At 35.4% G+C, this 20,606-nt stretch overlaps 1 protein-coding gene and 1 non-coding gene across 3 annotated transcripts; both read right to left on the reverse strand.

Moving 5' to 3' along the window:
- Positions 1-955: 955 nt before the first annotated feature.
- Positions 956-1,072, reverse strand: LOC142179724 (U5 spliceosomal RNA). Its single transcript, XR_012708264.1, has one exon. It is a non-coding gene; the product is annotated as a U5 spliceosomal RNA (small nuclear RNA).
- A 1,549-nt stretch (positions 1,073-2,621) lies between these two features.
- On the reverse strand, positions 2,622-11,742 carry LOC107770943 (SMR domain-containing protein At5g58720-like). Of its 2 annotated transcripts, XM_016590269.2 has the most exons (11): positions 10,588-11,742; positions 9,900-9,925; positions 8,298-8,408; positions 6,782-6,867; positions 5,728-5,966; positions 5,112-5,188; positions 4,948-5,004; positions 3,637-3,704; positions 3,444-3,550; positions 3,272-3,342; positions 2,622-3,064 (listed from the first exon to the last, which is right to left on the reverse strand). In XM_016590269.2, the coding sequence occupies exons 1-11, from the start codon at positions 11,138-11,140 to the stop codon at positions 2,936-2,938; spliced, it is 1,524 nt and encodes a 507-aa protein (XP_016445755.1). In that variant the 5' UTR covers positions 11,141-11,742; the 3' UTR covers positions 2,622-2,935. The 2 variants fall into 2 exon arrangements, with proteins under 2 accessions (XP_016445755.1, XP_016445756.1); XM_016590270.2 differs by lacking the exon at positions 8,298-8,408 and having other exon boundaries at positions 10,588-11,712.
- Positions 11,743-20,606: the final 8,864 nt, after the last annotated feature.

The following is a 20,606-nucleotide window of genomic DNA, read 5'->3' on the forward strand; positions in this document are numbered from 1 at the left end:
AACCTTCTGAACCCACAAATTTCATAAACTTTTGAAACCGTGAACTTTCGAACCCGTAAACTTTATAATTTCTAAACCCGTAAACTTCCAAACACATAAATCTTCGAACTCATAATTTTAGAATTTGTAAAATTTCGAACCTGTAAACCGAAAGATGAAAAAACTAAAACTAAAAATATATTAAAAAAATATTTTTTTGGGGGTAGGGGAGGGGTGGTGCAGAAAAACAAAAAAAACAGAAATTTAAAAATTAAAAAGAAAAAGTAAAACTTTTTTTTGTGCGGGGTGGAATTTGGTGAGGGTGGGGAAATGAGTGGTGCATAAAAACGAAAAAACAAAAATTTAAAATTATAAAAAAAAAAAAGATAAGAACAATAATTTTTTTGCGGGAGTGGGGTGAGGCTTACAGGGTGGGTCGTGACAAAAAAAACTAAAATTTGAAAGAAAAAAAGTTTTGGAAAGAGGGGGTGGTGGGGTAAGCGTGGGATGGGGTTGGATTGGTGGGTGTGGGGGTGAGGAATAGTGTGGAGTTTTGAAAAATGTAAATATTTCCTCCAATTCAAGAAAAATATTTTTTATTTTTCAAAACATCGAAACCAACCCACACACTCTACATCCTGTATCCGCTTACTCAGTGTTTAATCACTTACTCCCGGCGATTTTATGTCACACACCATGATATTTTGACACATTTCAATAAATTAAAAAATGTTTAAAATTACATTAGGACCCCTTAAGTCGCCCATTTCCCACTTCTTTGTCTTTCCAGCTACCACCACCGTGGCAATTTGTGTTGAGAAACTTTCTTCAATAAATTAAGATCTTACGAGAAAATATACTGGTAATTAAAGGAAAATTGAATGTCCAAACAAAATTTTCAGGAGAATCATCCAGAAAATTCGATTCAGATCTGATACATATTGAAGTTTAAAAAGTTGAAACTAGAATTGTAGGGGCCACTCAATAAAGAGAACCCCTCCAAAAATAGGCGTATGCCACTATTTGCAGAGCGCACACGGTATTCTTTAGTAAAAGGCGAAAGAATAGTTCGCTTTGTGCTCACTGCGTGGCTGCGTGAATTTTGTGTAGTGCTTGCGCTGTCAATTTATACGAAACAAGTAGTTTGGACTTACTCTATATGTTTCGATGTGGGACGCACTCATTCTTTCTCCTCAACTTCTATGTATAAACTCTTCTTCTTCTTATTTCTTCTTTTCATCATTTCCTTCACTTAAGATATGATTCAAGACCTACATGTTGCTGGTAGAAGGGATTTTATGTGGTTCCCCATCTCCTTCAGTGGCAATGGTGAATTTAGGATTTTAATTCTAGTTCCGAGTAGTAAACTCATTATATTTTTAAAGTGGGTTTATCCAGGGGCGGATTTGTATGCAAATATATGGGACGTATGAACCCATGGTATTTCCGTCAAACTAAGTATTTTATGTGCATATTTTTTAGAATTGGTCTAATATCTGCTGGCACACATGCTTCAAAGAGGCTAAATGATGCATTTAGTTTTCATGTTGAGTTATTTACCTAGAAGATCAGGGATCAAATCTCACTTAATATTTCATTTTCTCCTTTTTTTTTTAGTGGTGCACCCATGTTATAAAAATCCTAGATACGCCTTTGAGTTCAGACACACTATATGTTATAATTTTAGTGAATTTTTACACTAAATTTATATTCTACGTCGAAAGTATTGGGTTCAAATGAATCCGGTACAATAGCACTACATACACCTCTACTTCATTGTATGATACTTTTTTTTTTGCTCTTCACCTAATATTCGGTCCGACTAATCTGGATTCACACCGTATAAGGCTCAATTAGAGACGAAAGTGCTCTCTGTATATTAAGATCTTATTCATTCCTATGGCTCGAAACAGACACCTTTCATTAAGATAAAGAAATCTTATTCATCGGACCTTGATATAGTTAAGAACTAAGAAGTGACTCATATCTTGGTAAATTTAAATAAATAGATGCTCACAAGTTGATGATCAAGTGCTTCATAGAATGTGTTGGACTATATATCTTGAATTTCCAATGCAGGTTTTGATGACTTTTAGTTTTTTTATACATATGGAAAAATAATTTAGAAGTTAGATATGAACCCATTGATTCTATATCTTAGATTCGCCTATGTAGTATGCAGTTGTCGATTGTTTATGTTAAATCTTTTTAACGTTAATGACTTACTTTAGGCTGGATTTGAAGTTATTCTTCAGTTAAATGATGTAGTATTAGAAATACAGAGCAAAAACATGGAAACTTATCTTGAAACATCTGCAACATTGTAGTTCTGCTGGCGTACAACAAAGAGAATGTAAGGACATCCTATTCGACTAAAATTAGCAAAGATTTCGTAGTGAATCGGCTGGAATAGTCCAACAACACCTGCCCCTGCCCCCCATTCCCCGAATCTGAGTGACATGGTTAAATCTCAGTAGATCGTAGAGGCAAGTCATGCTCAAGAAAAATGAGCTTTGGCAAAACTCTAAAAGATGGGGAAGGGAAGAGGGACCTCCTGCGCTTCGACGTTCGAGGTGCTAACTGGATGAAAAATTTATAATCAAATCACCCAAATAGTTAGAGCTAGAGATATCCAACTCAAATTTACAAGGTATAGAATTACTTGATGAAACGCATAAGTTTTGCCCAAAAAAGTGGGTACACTACAGTTAGTACAATATGTATTCTACAATGATATACTTGAACTCAGCTATCAAGCTGCATAATACGCAAAGCTAAGATCAACTTTACAATTCTCACACTAACAAAAGAAGTTGTAAACATCGTAAATACAATAATCTAGGTATACCACATAGCAAGCAGATAAATTAAAAATGTTAAAACTGCAATTTAGCTCCATTGTTAAATGCTAAACTCCAACTGCACCTAAGTGCTAGCAACCATGCCTAAGAAACGATCAGCTATCATCATCATCATCATCAGAATCTAGAAAGCTAAAATTCATTCGTCCATCGAGCTTGATGAGCAATGTTCCTCTATTCTCCTCAGTCCATTCAATACGTTCTTTCTTCAAAAGCGCAATTACCTGCAAATAACGACACATACTTTACAGTCACTGTAGCATGGTACCAAGATAAGCACACAAAGAGTAGATTCTTGTATTTGCCGTTTTTCCTATGATATTACAGGAGACCTTCAACGAAAATATTCTATCACATATTTGAGTTCAATGCTCAAGGAATCTAGCAACAGAAACTTAAAAGAGGAGGAGGTGGGAACTTGAGTTCCATACCGAAGTTTTCAGTTTTGACTTCCCAACACCATGCATCCCACATCCTGTGATAACCCTAAACAACCGAACAGCTGAGCACAAGAAATGTAACAACAGATTATAAATCTTCAGTACCCACTTCTGACACAAAATATCATAGCTATACTTGACCCATTAGCTCAAAGATGCTTACATCGTACATATGCTCCAAACAGAAGGTGAAGTTTCATAAGCCTCATTGCTGGTTTAACATGTTGCCCATGCAAATCAATAGTTATCATGTTTTCTATATTCTTGTTTCTGCAATGGGAGCTCAGTTTAGCAGGGAAATCTAATAAAGCATTGAGATGATATTAGAAAGAAAAAAAAAACGATATGTTATCCACCTGGCTGCAAATATATCCTGGCTAGCTTTCTCATCAGCCTCTTGAGCCTTTCTGTTATGTAGCCAGCCCTGAAGTAGTTTCCAAATAAGGAGAATAAGAAACAAACATATATTAGCCTCTTGTGATAAATGAAATATCCAATAGCTACTGTTTAAGTTTTGTAAAAGGGAGGCTGGTAGGCATTGCTGTAAATAGTGCTACTACTAGATGCCAACTGAATAAAAGTTTACTTACCTTAAAAAAGTTAAAAGCACACAAAAAAGAAAAGTTAGAAAGCTACTGGAATCCTTATAGTTTCACAAGTGAATTTCAGTGACAACTTTACCAAGAACTGTACAAGGAATTGCATGTCCCTATGCAAAACCAAGCAGAAGGCATAAAAAAAGAAAAATGGAGATGCACCTTATTCATGTTGATACAAAGTTAGATAAGCAAACGTAAACAGCTATCATCCTCATTCCATTTTAGTGACCTAGTTCCATAACTTGATTAAATTTCATTCTAACATCAGACATGATTTGTCTATTCCTTGGAAATAAATATTATGCGTTTAACTATTCAAAAAAATAAATATTTTAGGCAGCCCGGTGCACTAAACTCCCGCTATGCGCAGGTCTGGGGAAGTTTCCACTTTCCACGGCTCGAACCCGTGACTTCCTGGTCACATGGCAGCAACTTTACCAGTTACGCCAAGGCTCCCCTTCCAAACAAAAAAAAATTACATTTAGAAAATCCATTAGATTTGCCGGTCACAACCAAAGTTAACACAAAATAAGGCAGGCTAGCAGAAGAGAAAACAGATATATTTAGCCAAACTTTATGAGCAATCTATCACATAACAATTACATCACATAGAGCAAAAAGTGATGAAAGTTGTATGTGAAGAATAAAACATACTCTCTCTTTCAATTTATGTGAACCTTTCGGAAAACGAGGGTCAAATGGACTAATTTTTGCTGTGAATTCGGACATCGAATTTTCAATTTTTTAAAAAATAAAGTTTACATATTCAGAAACTATATAAAAAGTACTCCTATAAGTCACAATAGTTAACAATCCATAATATAAAAAAAGTATTTGCAAAAACGTGGTTTAAAAACACCTTGTTTGACTCCCCAAATAGTAATAGATTCACATAAATTGAAACAGAGGGAGTAATACTTTTCAAACAACGCAGTTTAACAATAAAAAACTATATCTAACATGAAATCTTGCCCAACTAGCAACAGTAAACATTGAAAATGGAGGAAAAAGGAGTCAATAATCCCTTTATGAGGCATATTGCATCCAAGACTCCCACATTTAGTTTACCTGGTCTGCAAGATAGGCAGCATATTCCTTCTGGCCATTTGAAAAAGCTGTTGTAGCCTGCAATTCAGTGTAAATTTTCAAGCTCTTAATTTGAAAACTTGAACATATCAAAAGAAGTATAAGAAAAAAGAACATAACACAATGAACTTATAAAATATGCACACCTTCTGATAATGGGATTTCATTGACTCCCAGTGTTGCTTTGAAGCTTCACGGAACAGATGATACTCAGCTCCCTCAACTGTAATAGGAGAGAGATTCAAAGTAGTAAATAAATGGACACGATTTCTGCAAACATCTAAAACCTTGCAATATGTTCCACCATGGAGATGGGGGCGGGGGTGGGGGCAACGGAGGAGGGAAAGAGGACAACAAATATTTATCCACAAACAAAAATGCCTGGAAATATTGTTTAGTCTTTTGGTAGCAACAGTGGAACTATGCCATCTCTACATGAATATTTAATAATTTCATTGACTTAAAACCATTCTGTAATACGTATTCTGTAAAAATACTTCTGCAAGAAAAAATGACCAGTCACACATTAAGAGAGACACTCTCTAGTAGGCAATCAGAGGTTAAGTGATGAGTGCAGTAAGAAGGTTTATTCTGAAGAACCATGATGATAAAAGAAATATCTGAAATATCTTCAATGTCAAAAAATGAATCCAAAGTCTCAAAACAAAAATCTCCTGAAAGTTAAAAAAAAGTCCAAATGTGTTTAAAGTGTTTACATCTGAAAGAAACCAAAATACGCATAGAAAGAAGTTGTCACAATACCATGGCTATGCTGCGGTGGTGGACTATCATTAGGACAAGATTCAAACCTTCGTCCCAAAGATGTCATTTTCTTCACAACATTCTTCCAGTTCATAGTAGTTGGTTCGTGCTCAGCACTCTTAGGGGTTGGCATATTAAACAAAGATTCCAAGATCTCATGAGGAAGTTCTGGCCCAGAATTTCCTGATGCAGATGATGAAGAATGCGTGAAGTTTCCTGCAAGACTTTTTGACTGATTCCTGGAGAAAAACAAACAATAATTTAATCCAACACCAAGGCTTCTAGAATTAACTTCCAACTGAAGGAACCACCAAAGACAAGAAAGACTGTTCGACTTTGGTACAGATCACTAAACATCATTACGTAAACATAAAAATGTTCAAGGAACCAAGATCCAACATACCAAAAGACCTCTAGAATGAACATATTACCAAATCCTAACATAGCTAATTTATTTCTTTGCCTTGCCATATCGTCACATCCTGTTTCTTAACAAAAAAAAAGGATATCATTATAACCGCAATCAAGATAGAGGTCTCATGTGCACATACTTCTGTTTCAAAGTCATTCTTTCTTCTTCTTTTTTCAATGACAGTGGTGACCGGGCCAGCTTGCGAGCACCTTGACTACTCCATCGGCGTATCTTCTCTATCAATCCTTTTAGCTTTATGCATTAGGCATTGTAGTTGGAGAATATAGTGTTCTACATACTTGTGTTTTCATCCAGTTTACTAGACTTGATTTGGATAAGCATTTAGCTTTTTTATATTAGGACATATATAGCCGATATGGGAGTATGGTGTGGCCCCCATCCATCATTTGTAATCTTTGTTATTTATAAGTAAAGCAATCCACCTAACGCTCCAAGGTTGGAATTAGGCTATTTGGGGAAAAAAATATATGTCCTTAACCTTCACCCAGCTTCAGGATCTATGTCCAACATAAAGGATTCTGATAACGTAGAAAAATTGAGAGTAATTGAAAAGGCACATGTCCTGCTTAAAGGACAGAAGGGGAATTATCTTGGAATGTGATGCAGTATCTGCTATATTACCTGCCAGGATGCCCCCAAAACCACACATTATCTTGAAATTCCCCTTCAGATGAATGAGAAGTAGAATCAGATGTCCTATCAGTAAACTGCAAGAAAATTGTCACTGAACATCAGATCATCATTGTAGCGATCTTTGAAGGGCTTGTGGCCAATGTTATGGAAAATTGGAAAACAAAAACTTTAAACGATTTAATATTTTTTTTAAAAAGGCCTCCTAAGGAGATTTGGTCAAATCAAATGATATTGTCTGAACTAAGTTATAAAAAGTTTCAACACCTTATGAAAAAAAATTAGAATATTGTTTCGACATACAGTCATTGGACAGCACTAAATGTCCATGGTCTTAAAACACTCGTAAGGCCGAACCAACCCCAAACAGACATCTAACAGGCAATTGCAAGATTTCTATTAGTTTGACAAAAAAAGTTCTGGTTGTTAAAAGATAATTTATTCATTTCCAGAAACAAGTGTATATTGGTAGGTATTTACAACGATAGCAACTTTACAGATTGTGTAAGGTGCTTAGAAAGTCTAACATGGCTTCCATGTCATTTGCAGTTGCCATGTTACACCACTAAAACAATAAAGAAATACATCTGCTAGCATGAGACCTCTTTTCTCTTCAACAAACACACGGTTTTCTTTGTAAACCACTTTTTCTCCTCCTCTCGTTCTTCTCCTTCTACCAAAATGATTGCCCAAAACATTTTGGGAGCAGAAAACCCAAAACCCCACTACCAAGAAGTTCAGCTGAAAGGTAGCCATTTCAAATGACATCAAGCTTTTCGGAGACTAGGAAACATAAATATTTTGAGCACAGTAAGATTAAGATGAGGGAAAATATGCCAGCTTACTTACTAAGTTAAAGCAATGAGCTAATCATATGCCGACATACTTCATTTTTGTGGGTTGGGTTCGGGGGGGGCGTGTACTTCTTTTGTTCATCCAAAATCAAATCAAAGGTAAAACCTTCATTACCCCTAGGTAGCAAATTGATCATGTTAAGTTTTACTACATCAAATCAGCGAAAAGTCAAAATTTAGGTGCTTAAATCCATAGCTTAGTATCTGCATAGCAGGACATTTTCATATTTTTTTAATGACAAAATAAAGACATTAATTCAATAAAATGAATAAGTCAGCTTTCTTGGTTGTTCAGCACTGTCTATTTTACATAAGAAAGCAGTGCCAGCTTTTACGTAGGTATCTTCAGCAATTCATGGTATAGCTTCCTTGCTTTTTTGCTTACCACAGTCTACAGACAATTATTCACAGAGGTATTTGTCCATCAAATTTATACCACATGCAACCTAAAACATCAGAACCAAGAGAGAAAGAATATATGCCATAGAGAATGATAAAGGGGATATAGAGAATGAAGCTAAATAGTCAGCGAGAATAAAATGAAATGTTGGTGGTATTTGAGCACCAATCAAGAATGCAGAAAAACTATAATGTTAGCCAAAAGGATAAAACATAAAATAAATGGACTGCAGAAGAAACGAAATTAAACCTACACCATCACTTGAATGAAGAGACACTGCCTCTTCTTTGTTGCTTGCACTATAGTCGCTAAACTTAGGTTGCTCATTAGAGGAAGCTGACAATTCAAGCAAAACACTCAGAGCCTGGAAGAGAAGCACGAGCATTATGAAACCAAATTAAAGGAGAAGAAATTAAAAAAAGTGAAAGCTGTGAAAATAGAACTGCAATAAGATTATACTATAAAAAGAAATCATAAGAATAGTTAAACAGCTGGCAGTCAATAGTTCTTCCATTTGTATTCCTCCAAATTTTAAGTCAGATGTCAAAGCATCAAGTTATGATCCGCAGAACCAGAGGCAGACCTAAGACTTTAACGCGATGGGAGCACCATTTTTCTTTATACTGTGCCCGTTAAAGGCTTTAGGTGTTCAGGGTGCTACATATCATCGTAATCATTTTTAAGACATAGACACATACATTTACAAGATGGCTACCAAGCTTGCGAGTTCTGGTGACCTCTCACTGTTACCAGTAGGTCCGTCTCTGCGCAGAACAACAATGAGGAAGCTGACAATGATGGCACAAGAAATGACGAAAACACTAAGAGAGTCACAAAAATATAGTAAAAACTCAAACCCCATACAGGACACTACTAAACTATGAAAAATAGAGAGAAAGTGATGCTTCAAGAAAGCCAAAGTGCCACGAAAATGGCAGCAGAGAACTGTTAGGGACGTCAGTTCAAAGGAAAGTTGTTGCTTCAACTTGCTTCCATAGGTTAAATGGCAAAGAAACTGTCAGCAGAACAAAATGTTCTAGATACAACATCAACCCTCCAGGTAGACAATCTCGACTAACTACGAGTACACTGATCGGGAAATGAGCTTCAATACAATATCAGACAGGACAATCTACAAGAAATTGTCACTCAATTTTATGCTAACCTTAACCAACCAAATTAATCTAAACTTACAATGAGCAAATCTAGACAGACTGCAATCCTATGCCTCCAAAATCAAAAGCAGGATTTACTGGGATAAAGATTGGTCCAGTTTTATGCCAACAGATTGTGCCGCATGAAATTGGACTGACTGATTTAAATTATGTAATACAAAATGACTAAGTTTGCTCTAGAGATAGATTTGCGCATGGAAAAGACCAACCTTGAACTTCAGCCAAACAACACTTGAACTTGAATAGCAATTGGGAAACTAAATCATGCCCAACAGTTAGCTAAACTAAACGAGATTAGATCTGATTCATATCTTCAAATTCACAAAAAGGACCCAACCTTTTGAAATGACAAGTATTAATGGCCAAAGACAACCTCAATGAAAGGCAGATGAAAACACCTCAAATCTAAATGACAAGCTTTGGTTTCCAACACCTAAAGATATTTATGACTGTATAATAAAATGGCAATCTTACTATATAGGAACCAATTATAAACACAACGTGAGAACAAGACTATTTATGAGACCTTCACTAGAAAATATCACAACATATGGTGATACTATCTGAATTACAGTAAACAACACCTAATATTTGAATGAGGAAGAAAAGAATTGGATTCAAGCCTCGGTCGACTGAAAAAAAATTGATTTGAAACAAATGGGTAAAGTTAAACAAACTACCTTCTCAACTTCGTATCCGCATTGACCTGCATTAAACGAAATGTCTAGTTACAAGGCCATTAATCAAGTGAAAAGCATCTCCATTTATTTTCATTATAGTTCAATATATTTTTCATCAAAAAATTATAGTTCAATATGCTTCTGACCTGAGTATGACCACACAAAACTACACTTAACCTAATCTTGAAGTTACACTTCTGATGCAGCAGAATTTTTCTCAATTTTACATTGTGGACATTGAGATTGAGCCTTCACACAATAACAGAGTTGCCCTTTCAGTGACCTGTAGGTGTGCCTACTCACCCCCCATGGCCTGGGGACACTTCGAGCACGAGGTAGGTCCTCTTATGATACACATTGGGTTACTTCCACATGCTTTTTATTATTTTTCTTCAGTTTAAATGATAAGGAAGAAATAACGCTCTTTTCATCATTTACTTCACGATAGATAGCCATACAAGTGTATGTCTAAATTGTTATGTCAGCACACAACAAAATCAGTAAGATACTGAATTCAGTTATGATACAACCACAGAGGTCACTGTTGATTTAGCACATATATTACCACAACCTCCACCACACCAAGACATGCATTGCACCTTCCACTGTTAACATAATTATGTTTTTCTTTTCTTTTCTTTTCCCTTTTACTTCTTTCACAAATTTGAAACTAAAAGATAGCACTCACATAGAACATCTCTGACAACAGCTAAGCTCAAAGCAGAGTCCTCCCCAAGCATGGAACACAAAAACTGCTCAACATCGTCATTGCTCGCCGTTTCATCACTTAAACCCTTGAATTTTGAACAACTCTTCTTCGGAATTGACCTCACGTAATCCTTCCCTATCATCGTTGAGACTGTTCCTGCAGCAGCTACCAATTTCTTTGTCTTAGCCTTGCGCTGAGACGAATTCTGCAGCGATTGACCCCCAACAAACATGTCCGAGTTGTTACTCGAATCCAAGCTCGAACCGACATTCCCACTCGAGCTTGAGCAGCTCGTGATCTTGTCCTCTTCCTCACGCTCCAGCAAATCACTCAGAATATTCATCGCTTTATTCAAGTTTCCATTTGCCTCTTTATAAGCACATTCTGCTTCCTCTACAGATACAGAGCTAAACGCATCCGTTAAAACCTTTAAAACACTACTCTCCCCTACTTTGCTATTATCAGAACCATTAACAACATCGCCTTGTTTAGAAGCTTTTGATCTCTTCTTCTTCTTCTTCTGGTGCTTCATTTTCTAGTTAGTTACTATCATATACAACAGAATTGCTACAACATTACGCTACAAGCAAAAAAAAATACAACATTCATAACTACTAAAGCTGAAAGCGAATAATTTACGAGATTTTGAGCTTCTAGGCATATACTTGTGAGCAATAATTACTCATGTAGCTACTATTTAGACCAAAATATATAATAAAATTTTCGAATTGATGTTCGAGAATCTCCCAACAAACTGAAACATGTCATGAAACCCTAAATCAAGAGACGAACCAAAGCTGAATCGGATCAATCGGTTGCTAGGTTTTGAGCTTCTGGATATGAAAAATTACACATGTAGCCACTATATAGACGAAAATACGCAGCAAACATTTTCGATCAAAGAAAAAAATTCAACTCATCAATAAGGAGATCGAGGTTCTTCGAGAAGCTTCTGAGAAACTGAAATTTTTTCATGAAACCCTAAATCGAAATTAAAGGATGATGACATGAGATATTGGAACAAAAATTGCAGATAATGGTGAAAATGGTTGACTATTGGCAGAGAATGAAAAGGAGGAGGAGTCCTGTTTTGCAAGTATTGCGGTTTCCAAATTCCAATACCAGTGAGAATCTGATGAAACGCGTAAAAGGGCAATTGTGGAAATTTAGGGGGAAAGATCTGTGGGACCGGATGGAACTAATAGGGCAGAGAATCGTGGACTAGATTTAGCCTCAGTTTTATTAGGTACGCCACGTAATAAAAGAATTTTGCTCAAAAACTAAAGTAAATATTTATTATAACAATGTATTTACTGTTAATTATTGCATAACGACTCATTTATTATTAATCATCATATAAATAATTCATATATCATAATTCTTGTGTAACAAGTATGTGAAATACACGATCTTTTAGCTCTTTTGATCTATGTGGCACATAAAATCACCTCAAATTTCTTAAGCAGGAAATTGTAAAATTGGTGATATAAAGTCAACCTTAATAAAAGAAATTAATTTTCTTTTTTTGATAAAAATCCAAGTAATTTTTATTTGATTTTCTTATAACAATGGAGATTGGATCATCTTGCACCTACCTTAGTCATTAATCGATAGTTATATATTATCTCCCTCAAGCATATGTATATGTTAATTTTGTTCATCGGGGATTGGATAAATGTTTAGGGAACATAACGATAAGTATAATATTTTTTTTTTATTTTCATCGTTAGTGATCTCATTTACAAATTACAACAGTAAGTAAAATTAGTATCATGAGATTGATAATTAGTTACTTCTAATTAAACTTTTTTTGTTGCTTTTATACTCCGTCGATTCCTTTTAAGCAATTTTCTAGTCTTTTAAACTTGACCCAACAGAAGCGATTTTTAAGAAATCAAAAAAGTTTATTTTTTTCTTCAAAATTGCTCTTATCTAATAAATAAGCTAATTCTAAGAAGTGTTTGAGGAGAGATAAAGGTTCTTTGAATGAAATAATCCACTTAATTAATTTTATTAAGCAAATATTTTTTAATGAGTGTATCAAACCTTTAAAAATCAAAAGGAACCGAAAAAAGTATTAAAAGAAAAGAACAATTCCGTGCCGGTGAAACTTTATAGAAAAACCTCCAAATTTACAACTTTACCGATCATTGTTTCTTAAGTATATACCATACTTTATTTATTATATTTTAGATATATAAACTCTTTCTTCTGCTTCTTTTCACAACTACCCCATAAGTCCATAAAATATTTAGTTTGTTAACTTTAAAAAATACAAAAGGTCAGGAACATATTTCTCTTTGTTATCTTCAACTTTTCCTTCTTTGTAATAGATGGATTGATGAAGTTCCATTGATTTTTTTTTTGGTCAACTCCATTGATATTTTCAATGGATAAGAAAGTTTGGCTTATTCCCTACTTTTTTTAGCAACTTTTGATGTGCCACTTCTCACTTTCCATTTGGTTCCAACTTTGTCCCTCTACCTGACATATACACGAATCAAAAATCCTTTTCAAAAAAGCTAGTTTTGATACTCTTCATATTTTATCAAAAAGACTTTTCAGGAAGATAACTTTTTTACAATCCATTTATGAATCTTATCTCACTATTTCACTATCATATTGTGTAACTTCAACTACTACCTAACCTCAGAGGCGGATCTAGGATTTTTAGTTTATGGGTTTTTACATTGATTTTAAATTAATATATTATAATAATCAGACTAAAGAACTGGGTTCCCAACTAAATATTCTTATACATTGAATGATTTTCTTAATACAAATACGGGATCTAGCCAAAAGCTACTGGGTTCCCGGAAACCCATACTCACACCTTTAGATCCGCCCCTGCCTAACCTAATCATTTGTCATCATCTTGCATTGGCCATTTAATTAGCACGGTAACTCGATGTTTATGTGAAATTATATCTAATTTATTATGTATAATTGATTAAATATAATACAATAAAAATATGTTGTTGAAAAAATATGACAGTATTGACAAAGGAGAGCATAAACAACTTATCTAATACAATAGTTTGCCATGGCAAGTAATTGTCTTGAAAGTGATTTAGGCCCGACTCGGATGCAAATCGTTAAATTAAGTTGGTTTTTCCCCAAATTTTGACATCAAGTCAAATTAAATACATGCACTCGTGATTGGAAGTTTAAAGTTTATAGAGATATAATTGCCCAAATTCTTACTGAGAGGAAAAGAAAAAGAACAAGAGAAAGAGAGAGGAATGGTTTTTCTAAGTTTTGCAAAACTAGATTTCTATTAGGAATATCTCTCGCGCACAGGGAATATTTATTCACTTTGTCTTCAAGTCCATATTTCACGTGCACGAGTCCACTCCCTGTGAAGTATTATAAAAGCATATGTTCATAAATATGTTATACATCTATTGATTTACTATAAATACCGACGGCATGTAAATTAAACTTTTTCCAATGCTCCCTAGCCTCCTCCGTCTTTTCAAGATCGGATGGCTTCAATCTTGATCCTTCATCATTCTGTTTTCCCATGTGACATAAAACACAGTACTAGTAATTAATCTCCTTTTTATCACGAGGAAAACATTTGATGTGGATGCTAAAATCCACTAGCTGAATAAAAAGACACCAACAATATATAATAAAATTAACCTGTAACAATTGCGAAAACAAACTTGAAAAATCCAATTAGTTCAGCAGTAAGTGACCCGAAAAAAAATTTACGATCAATACACCATCAGGTACTCCGAATTCATAATCAAGCCCTACAATTGACCCTCCAAGAAAACTATCACCAGCTCCTCCTGGATGAACTTGATTCGCACGAAAGCTGCAATTAAAAACTATTCATCCTTTAAATATTTATTGCACCCTTCTTTCCCATTTGCCACCACGTTGTGCAACACAATTTTCTCACTTCCTCAATAATACTATAGATAGAAAATTTTGGACTTGAATTTTCAAAGAACAAGACCTTTGAACGTATTAAGCATAGATTCTAGATTCGCCATTGCACACACATATATTGCCTCCTCATCCCAATTTCTGGCAATAAAGCCCAAAACTTTGTACCCCTTTAACTCAACTAGAGTCATGTGTTCCATCAACCGGGTTGAAGACCTTAATTAAACCTTGGATATCTACAAATACTGCTTCACATAAAGTTTAAAGTGATATCTGCCTTCAAATTATAAAAGCAAGTATATAACATATATTGTGGTAATAACAAGATCCTTTTTGAAGCAAACTTTTAACGGAAACGAGCTTAAACTAGTCCAATCTATTTGTTTGAAATACATGAGACGTTATTTTTATTATCAAAATTCTCCCACGACTAACGACATCACATGTGGACCTTTCATTAAATGATGTGGCAATTTATCATTGGGCCACTTGGCTCATGGGGCTATAATAAAATTTGAGCATTTTTCGATCCATTTAACTAATCTGACCGCCTTTTATTATTCGGGTCATTATTTTTTACCTTATACCTACCTATTTTAGTCGTGTTCTTCCCCAATTTAGGTCTTAGGTCATCAGGTATGCTCATATTAACTTCTTCCCTATAATTTCTCTTTTTCAACTAATTAATTATTGGTCTTTTTTCCCTTTTTCTTGCGTTCGTTTGTAAAAGTTGCGCCTTTATTTATTAACAAAAAATTCAACATGTTTGAAAATTCTGTCTCTTATGGTTTGTCGTGTCGTTGTGGTTTAATTGCAAATCATTTTATGGCTAAGACTCCTTTGAACGGTAGACGTAGTTTCTACAAATTCCCTCATTTTGACGAGGAAGCTTCATGTGGTTTGTGGGAATGGCAGGATGAAGAGAAGCCACCACATGTGACGATGGTAATCAACAACTTGAATACTACACTGAAGTCCGTAAAAGTTGAAAGGAATCATTTGAAGAAGATGGTGGCTGACTTGGAAGAGGCTGTTTCTGCTGAAAAACAGAAAATGGAGAAAATAATGGAAGAGATCGAGGGAATTAATTCAGTCAACTTAGAGAATGTGGCAAAGGACGGAGGATAAACTACAAATGATAAAGCGATTTATTATATTCTTCTTGGGTTGTCGTTGTGTTGGTGCTTGTTTTTAAGATGATGTAGTGTAGTTAGGCCAATTGATTCAAAGATTGTAATTCTGCAAATTTTGTTGAAGGTTTATTGTTGTTTATTGTTCTGGGATGTTGCAATTATTGAAGTGTTTAGTGATGTTGCAGTAGTAATAGTACTTTGGTGGTATGAAATATAGTTTTTGTTGAAAGTATAAGTCTCGTATATATTTTTGCTTACAAGAAAAATCAGTAATAATGGAATGGCAATATAACTAGTACAGTATAAGAACATAATCATCTCTTATAGATAAGAACAATATTGCCAGTAATGGAGTTGCAAACATACACTATTTCAAGTTTTAAGCCCAACAAAATATTGTTATTAGATAAGTAAACGTGTGATCCAAAAACTTGTATCACTATCACAACATTTACTTGTCTAAAAACCTAGAACATCAACAAATATCATATAGTCAAATAGTCTTATAAAAAAATGTCTACTACATTCATCATTACTTGTTACAGTACTCCCTTGTTACACTAATCTCCTTTGTCCCTCCCCTTGTTTCTTCTAACTTTAAGTTTTCCAATCTTTTTCTCTTTCACACTCAATATTGTGACTACCCGATAGGTCTTTCGCAGTATTAGCCCTTATTTTCATATTTTGAAACCCTTATTAGCTTCATTTAGTATTTTTAATTTGCGTGCACAATCCGTATCTTTTCCCGAAACGTTTTTATGTAAAAATTTGAAGAAAATATGATTTTTGGCTTTAAAAATTACTTGAGTTCATTACGGTTAATATTTTGTGTAAACAATGTCGGATCAGTATTCTAACAATTTCGATGGGTACGTATTATAATTTTGGACTTGGACGTTTGCCTGAAATTAAATTCGGAGGTCCCTAGGTTAATTGACTTATTTTGTCGAAAGCTAGTAATTTGAAGATTTAAAATTTCCTAAGTTTGACCGTAGTTGACTTTATGGTTATCGGGTTCGAATTTTAGTTCTGAGACTTAGTATAGGTCCGTTTTGCTATTTGAAACTTATTTGTAAAATTTGGTGCAAATCGGAGTTGGTTTGATAGGATTCGGATGCTTGATTGTGATTTTAGAGGTTCTTGAGTTTTCTTTGAAAATTTGTATGCATTTTGATGTTCGATTTGTAGTTAGAGATGTTATTTTGGTGTTTTTATCGTACGAACGAGTTCATATGATGTTATTACACTTGTGTGCATATTTGGTTTGGATACCGAGGGGCTCCGGTGAGTTTCAGATAGGCTACAGACCTTTTCAGACTTAAAAATTGATGGTTTTCAAAAATTTCTAGTGTCTGGTGTGATGTGCTTCGCGATCGCGGAGCTACTCCTGCGATCACAAAGGGGAAATTTAGGTCGGGGCAGAATTGGTCTTCTCGAACACGAGGACTGGGTCGCGAACACGAAGTAGTGGGGGCTTGCCTTTTTGAACACAACCATCCTCTCGCGAACGCGACGCTTTGTGAGGACTTGGGGGAAGGCTGGACCGTTACTCTTCGCGAACACAATCGTTGGCTCGCGAATGCAGGGGATAAGCCTTTGTGAACTCGAAGGGTACATCGCGATCGCAATTGCCATTTGGCTAGTGATTCTTCGCGAACGTGTCAGGTGCTTCGTGAATGCGAAGAACACCTGACGCCCAGGTATTAAGACATCAAAAAGTCGGGATTTTCAACATTTATCACCATTTTCAAGTTTGAGCTCGGCCTAGAGGCAATTTTGAAGAGATTTTTTATCCCTACTTTATTGGTTAGTAAATTTTAACTTATTTTATTACATTTTCATAAATACCCACTGATTTTAACATTTAATCTATGATTTTTTATGGTAGAAATTAGGGATATAGGTAGAAATTAAAGATTTTAAGAAATTAAGATTTAAACCTCGAATTGAGGTCGGATTTCGAAATAAACACATAATTGGGCTCAGAGGTAAATGAGAAATTGGGTTTTTGGTTCGAATATCGGGTTTTGACCGATCGGTCTCAAGTTTGACTTTTGTTGACTTTTTTGAAAAGCATTAAAGAATCTTTCTCATTCGTGGGTAGTTTCTAAAGCCTAATATGAATTATTTGAACTATAATTGGGTAGATTTGATTAGTTCGGAGGCTAATTTTAGAGGAAAAGCCGCAGTTGAGCATTGATTTTATTGCGGAGTGAGATAAGTGTCATGGTTAACCTTGACTTAAGGAAATTAAGACTAGTTGGTCTATTTGCTACATGAATTATATGTGGGGACAACGTATATGTAAGGTGACGAGTATATATGCGTTGTTGTTGGGCTAAAGCATGCTGGTGAAGATAGTTTTATTGTATTTTTATTGATTCATTGACTATGTTTTCCATGTCGTAGATTGGTTATTACTTCTTTAATTATTCTCCTTCATATCTATTTATTATTTTGAAGTTGTTGGGATATTGAAAGTTGAGTTAAATTATCATTACACTATGATTGAAGTAAACTTTCTTCCCACCTTATTTTTGGCTATCTTGAATTAATGTTGTTGATTGGCGAGGACGAGAGAAAATCATGAAGGGTGTTGTCGTGCCTTATTTGGATTCATTATCATTTATACGAAAGATTGAAAGGATTGAAGCACGAAGGGTGATGTCATTTCGTTGACTGATTATTATCATTTATCATATCATGCGAGGAAGAGAGTAAAAGCACGAAGGGTGATGCCATGCCATTTTATTTATGATATTACATGATGAGGACGAGAGTAAAAGTACAAAGGTGATGTCGTGCCATTTTTATTTTATTTCCTTATTGATTCCACATTGATGATTTATTTTGTTATATTATTGCTTATTTCAGAAAGATATTATATGGTGATTTCATACTTGCCGTTCTTATGATATTCCCCCTCACGCAAGTCACCCCCCTCCAGTTAATATTTTAATTGTCCTACTTGTTATTTGTTGCTTTATGTATGTATATCTATACAGGATTTTATGTAAGTGTCTTATCATAGTCTCGTCACTATCTCATCGAGGTTAGGCTCGACACTTACGGAGTACATCGGGTCGGTTGTACTCTTGCTACACTTCTGCACTTTTTGTGCAGATACTAGTATTGGTCCTAACGGCATATAGTGGTGTTCGGATCAGATTCAGCTACATTTGGAGACTTGAGGTATAGTTGCACGGGGTCCGCAACCCTGAAGTCCTCTTCTTTCTCCATTTTACTGTTTATCTAATCTCAAAAAATTGTACTTTATTTCAGACCATATATGTAGTATTCTAGTTGCTCATGTACTTGTGACTCCAGATTTCTGGGAGTAGTTAGCATCACGTTATTTCTATTAACACTATGTTAAAATTCTTAGTTTATTTATCATTAAATATAATTACTCTGTGTTAAACATTAAAAACTGGATAATTAGTTTTATAACGTCGGCTTGCCTAGCAAGTTGATGTTAGGCGCCATCATGATCTCGAGGTTAGAAATTTTGGGCCGTGACAAATAGTTGAGCTGGTATCATTGCCTTATTTCCTTTTCAAGTAGTTCTCTTTGGGGAATATGGTTGTTTTATTGGTTGTGTAACGACCCGACCGGTCATTTTAAGCTTTTGCACCTTGCTAGCCAGTTCTCGAGTATGACTAGCCCCGTGTGATGTATTATGACTTATGTAAATCGCCGATTTTGATTTTCAGGGTAATCAAAATGGATTTGGAAGAACAGTTCTCACTTTGAAGCTTAAAATTTGAAAGGTTTGACCAAGTTTGGACTTTTTAGTATTCGATCTCGGATTTTAATTTTTATAATTTGATTAGCTCTGTTAGGTTACTTTGGACTTGGGAGCGCGTCCGGAATGTATTTCGGAGGTCCATGGTAGATTTAGGTTCGAATTGGCGAAATTGGAATTTTGGCGTTTTCGATTGATAGGTGAGATTTTAATATAGGGGTCGAAATGGAATTCCGGAAGTTGGAGTAGGTCTGTTGTGTCATTTGTGATATGTGTGTAAAGTTTCAGGTCATTCGGACGAGGTTTGGTAGACTTTTTGATCGAAAGCAGAATTTAGAAGTTCTTGGAATTCTTAGGCTTGAATCCGATGTGATTTTGGTGTTTTAATGTTGTTTTGAGTGTTTCGAAGGTTGGAACAAGTTTGAATGAGGTTATGGGATATGTTGGCATATTTGGTTGTGGTCCCGAGAGGCTCAGGCGCATTTTTGGATTGATTCCGGGCTATTTTTCCTTCATGTTTCACTGCTGTATTCTGCTGGTATCTGGTGTCTCAGTTCTTCATCGCGTTCGCGAGGCAAGTGTCGCGAACGCGTAATGTATTCTTATGGCAGCAGCAAATTGCTCTTCGCGATCGCGAAGTATGTTCTGCGTTCGCATAGTGTTAGCGGAGGACTTCTTCGCGTTCGCGTATGGGATATCGCGTTCGCGTAGAGTCGAGCTAGGAGCTGGGCTAGAGGACCTTTCTTCATCACGTACGCGAGTATTGGGCCGCGTTTGCGTAGTTCTGTATCCTGTGTGTATTGTGTTCGCGAGGCTGGTGCCACGAACGCATAGAGCATTTTTGATGGCTGGTGTTCTTGTTCATCGCAAACGCGATGGTTATCCCGCGTTCGCGAAAGAGGATATCTGGGCAGAATGTATAAAATCCCATCTTCGCGATTTTTAGCCCATTTCTCACCATTTTTGAACTATTTTGAAGCTTTTTGAGAGGATTTGAAGAGGGATTCAATGGATAACACTTAGAGGTAAAATTTTTGGAACTCAATACTCGATCCTATGTTGATTCTTACTTGTTTAAACATGAAATATATGGAAATTAAAGCCTAAAATTGAGGAAATTAGGTCTTGAATTTGGAGAGTATAAATTAGGAATTTGAAGGGGCATTTGAGGTTCGATTTTGATGTTCTTGGTATGTATAGACTCGTGGGAGGATGTGGATTTT

This window comes from Nicotiana tabacum, chromosome 3, assembly GCF_000715075.1.
Source record: "Nicotiana tabacum cultivar K326 chromosome 3, ASM71507v2, whole genome shotgun sequence".
Classification (NCBI taxonomy): Eukaryota; Viridiplantae; Streptophyta; class Magnoliopsida; order Solanales; family Solanaceae; genus Nicotiana; species Nicotiana tabacum.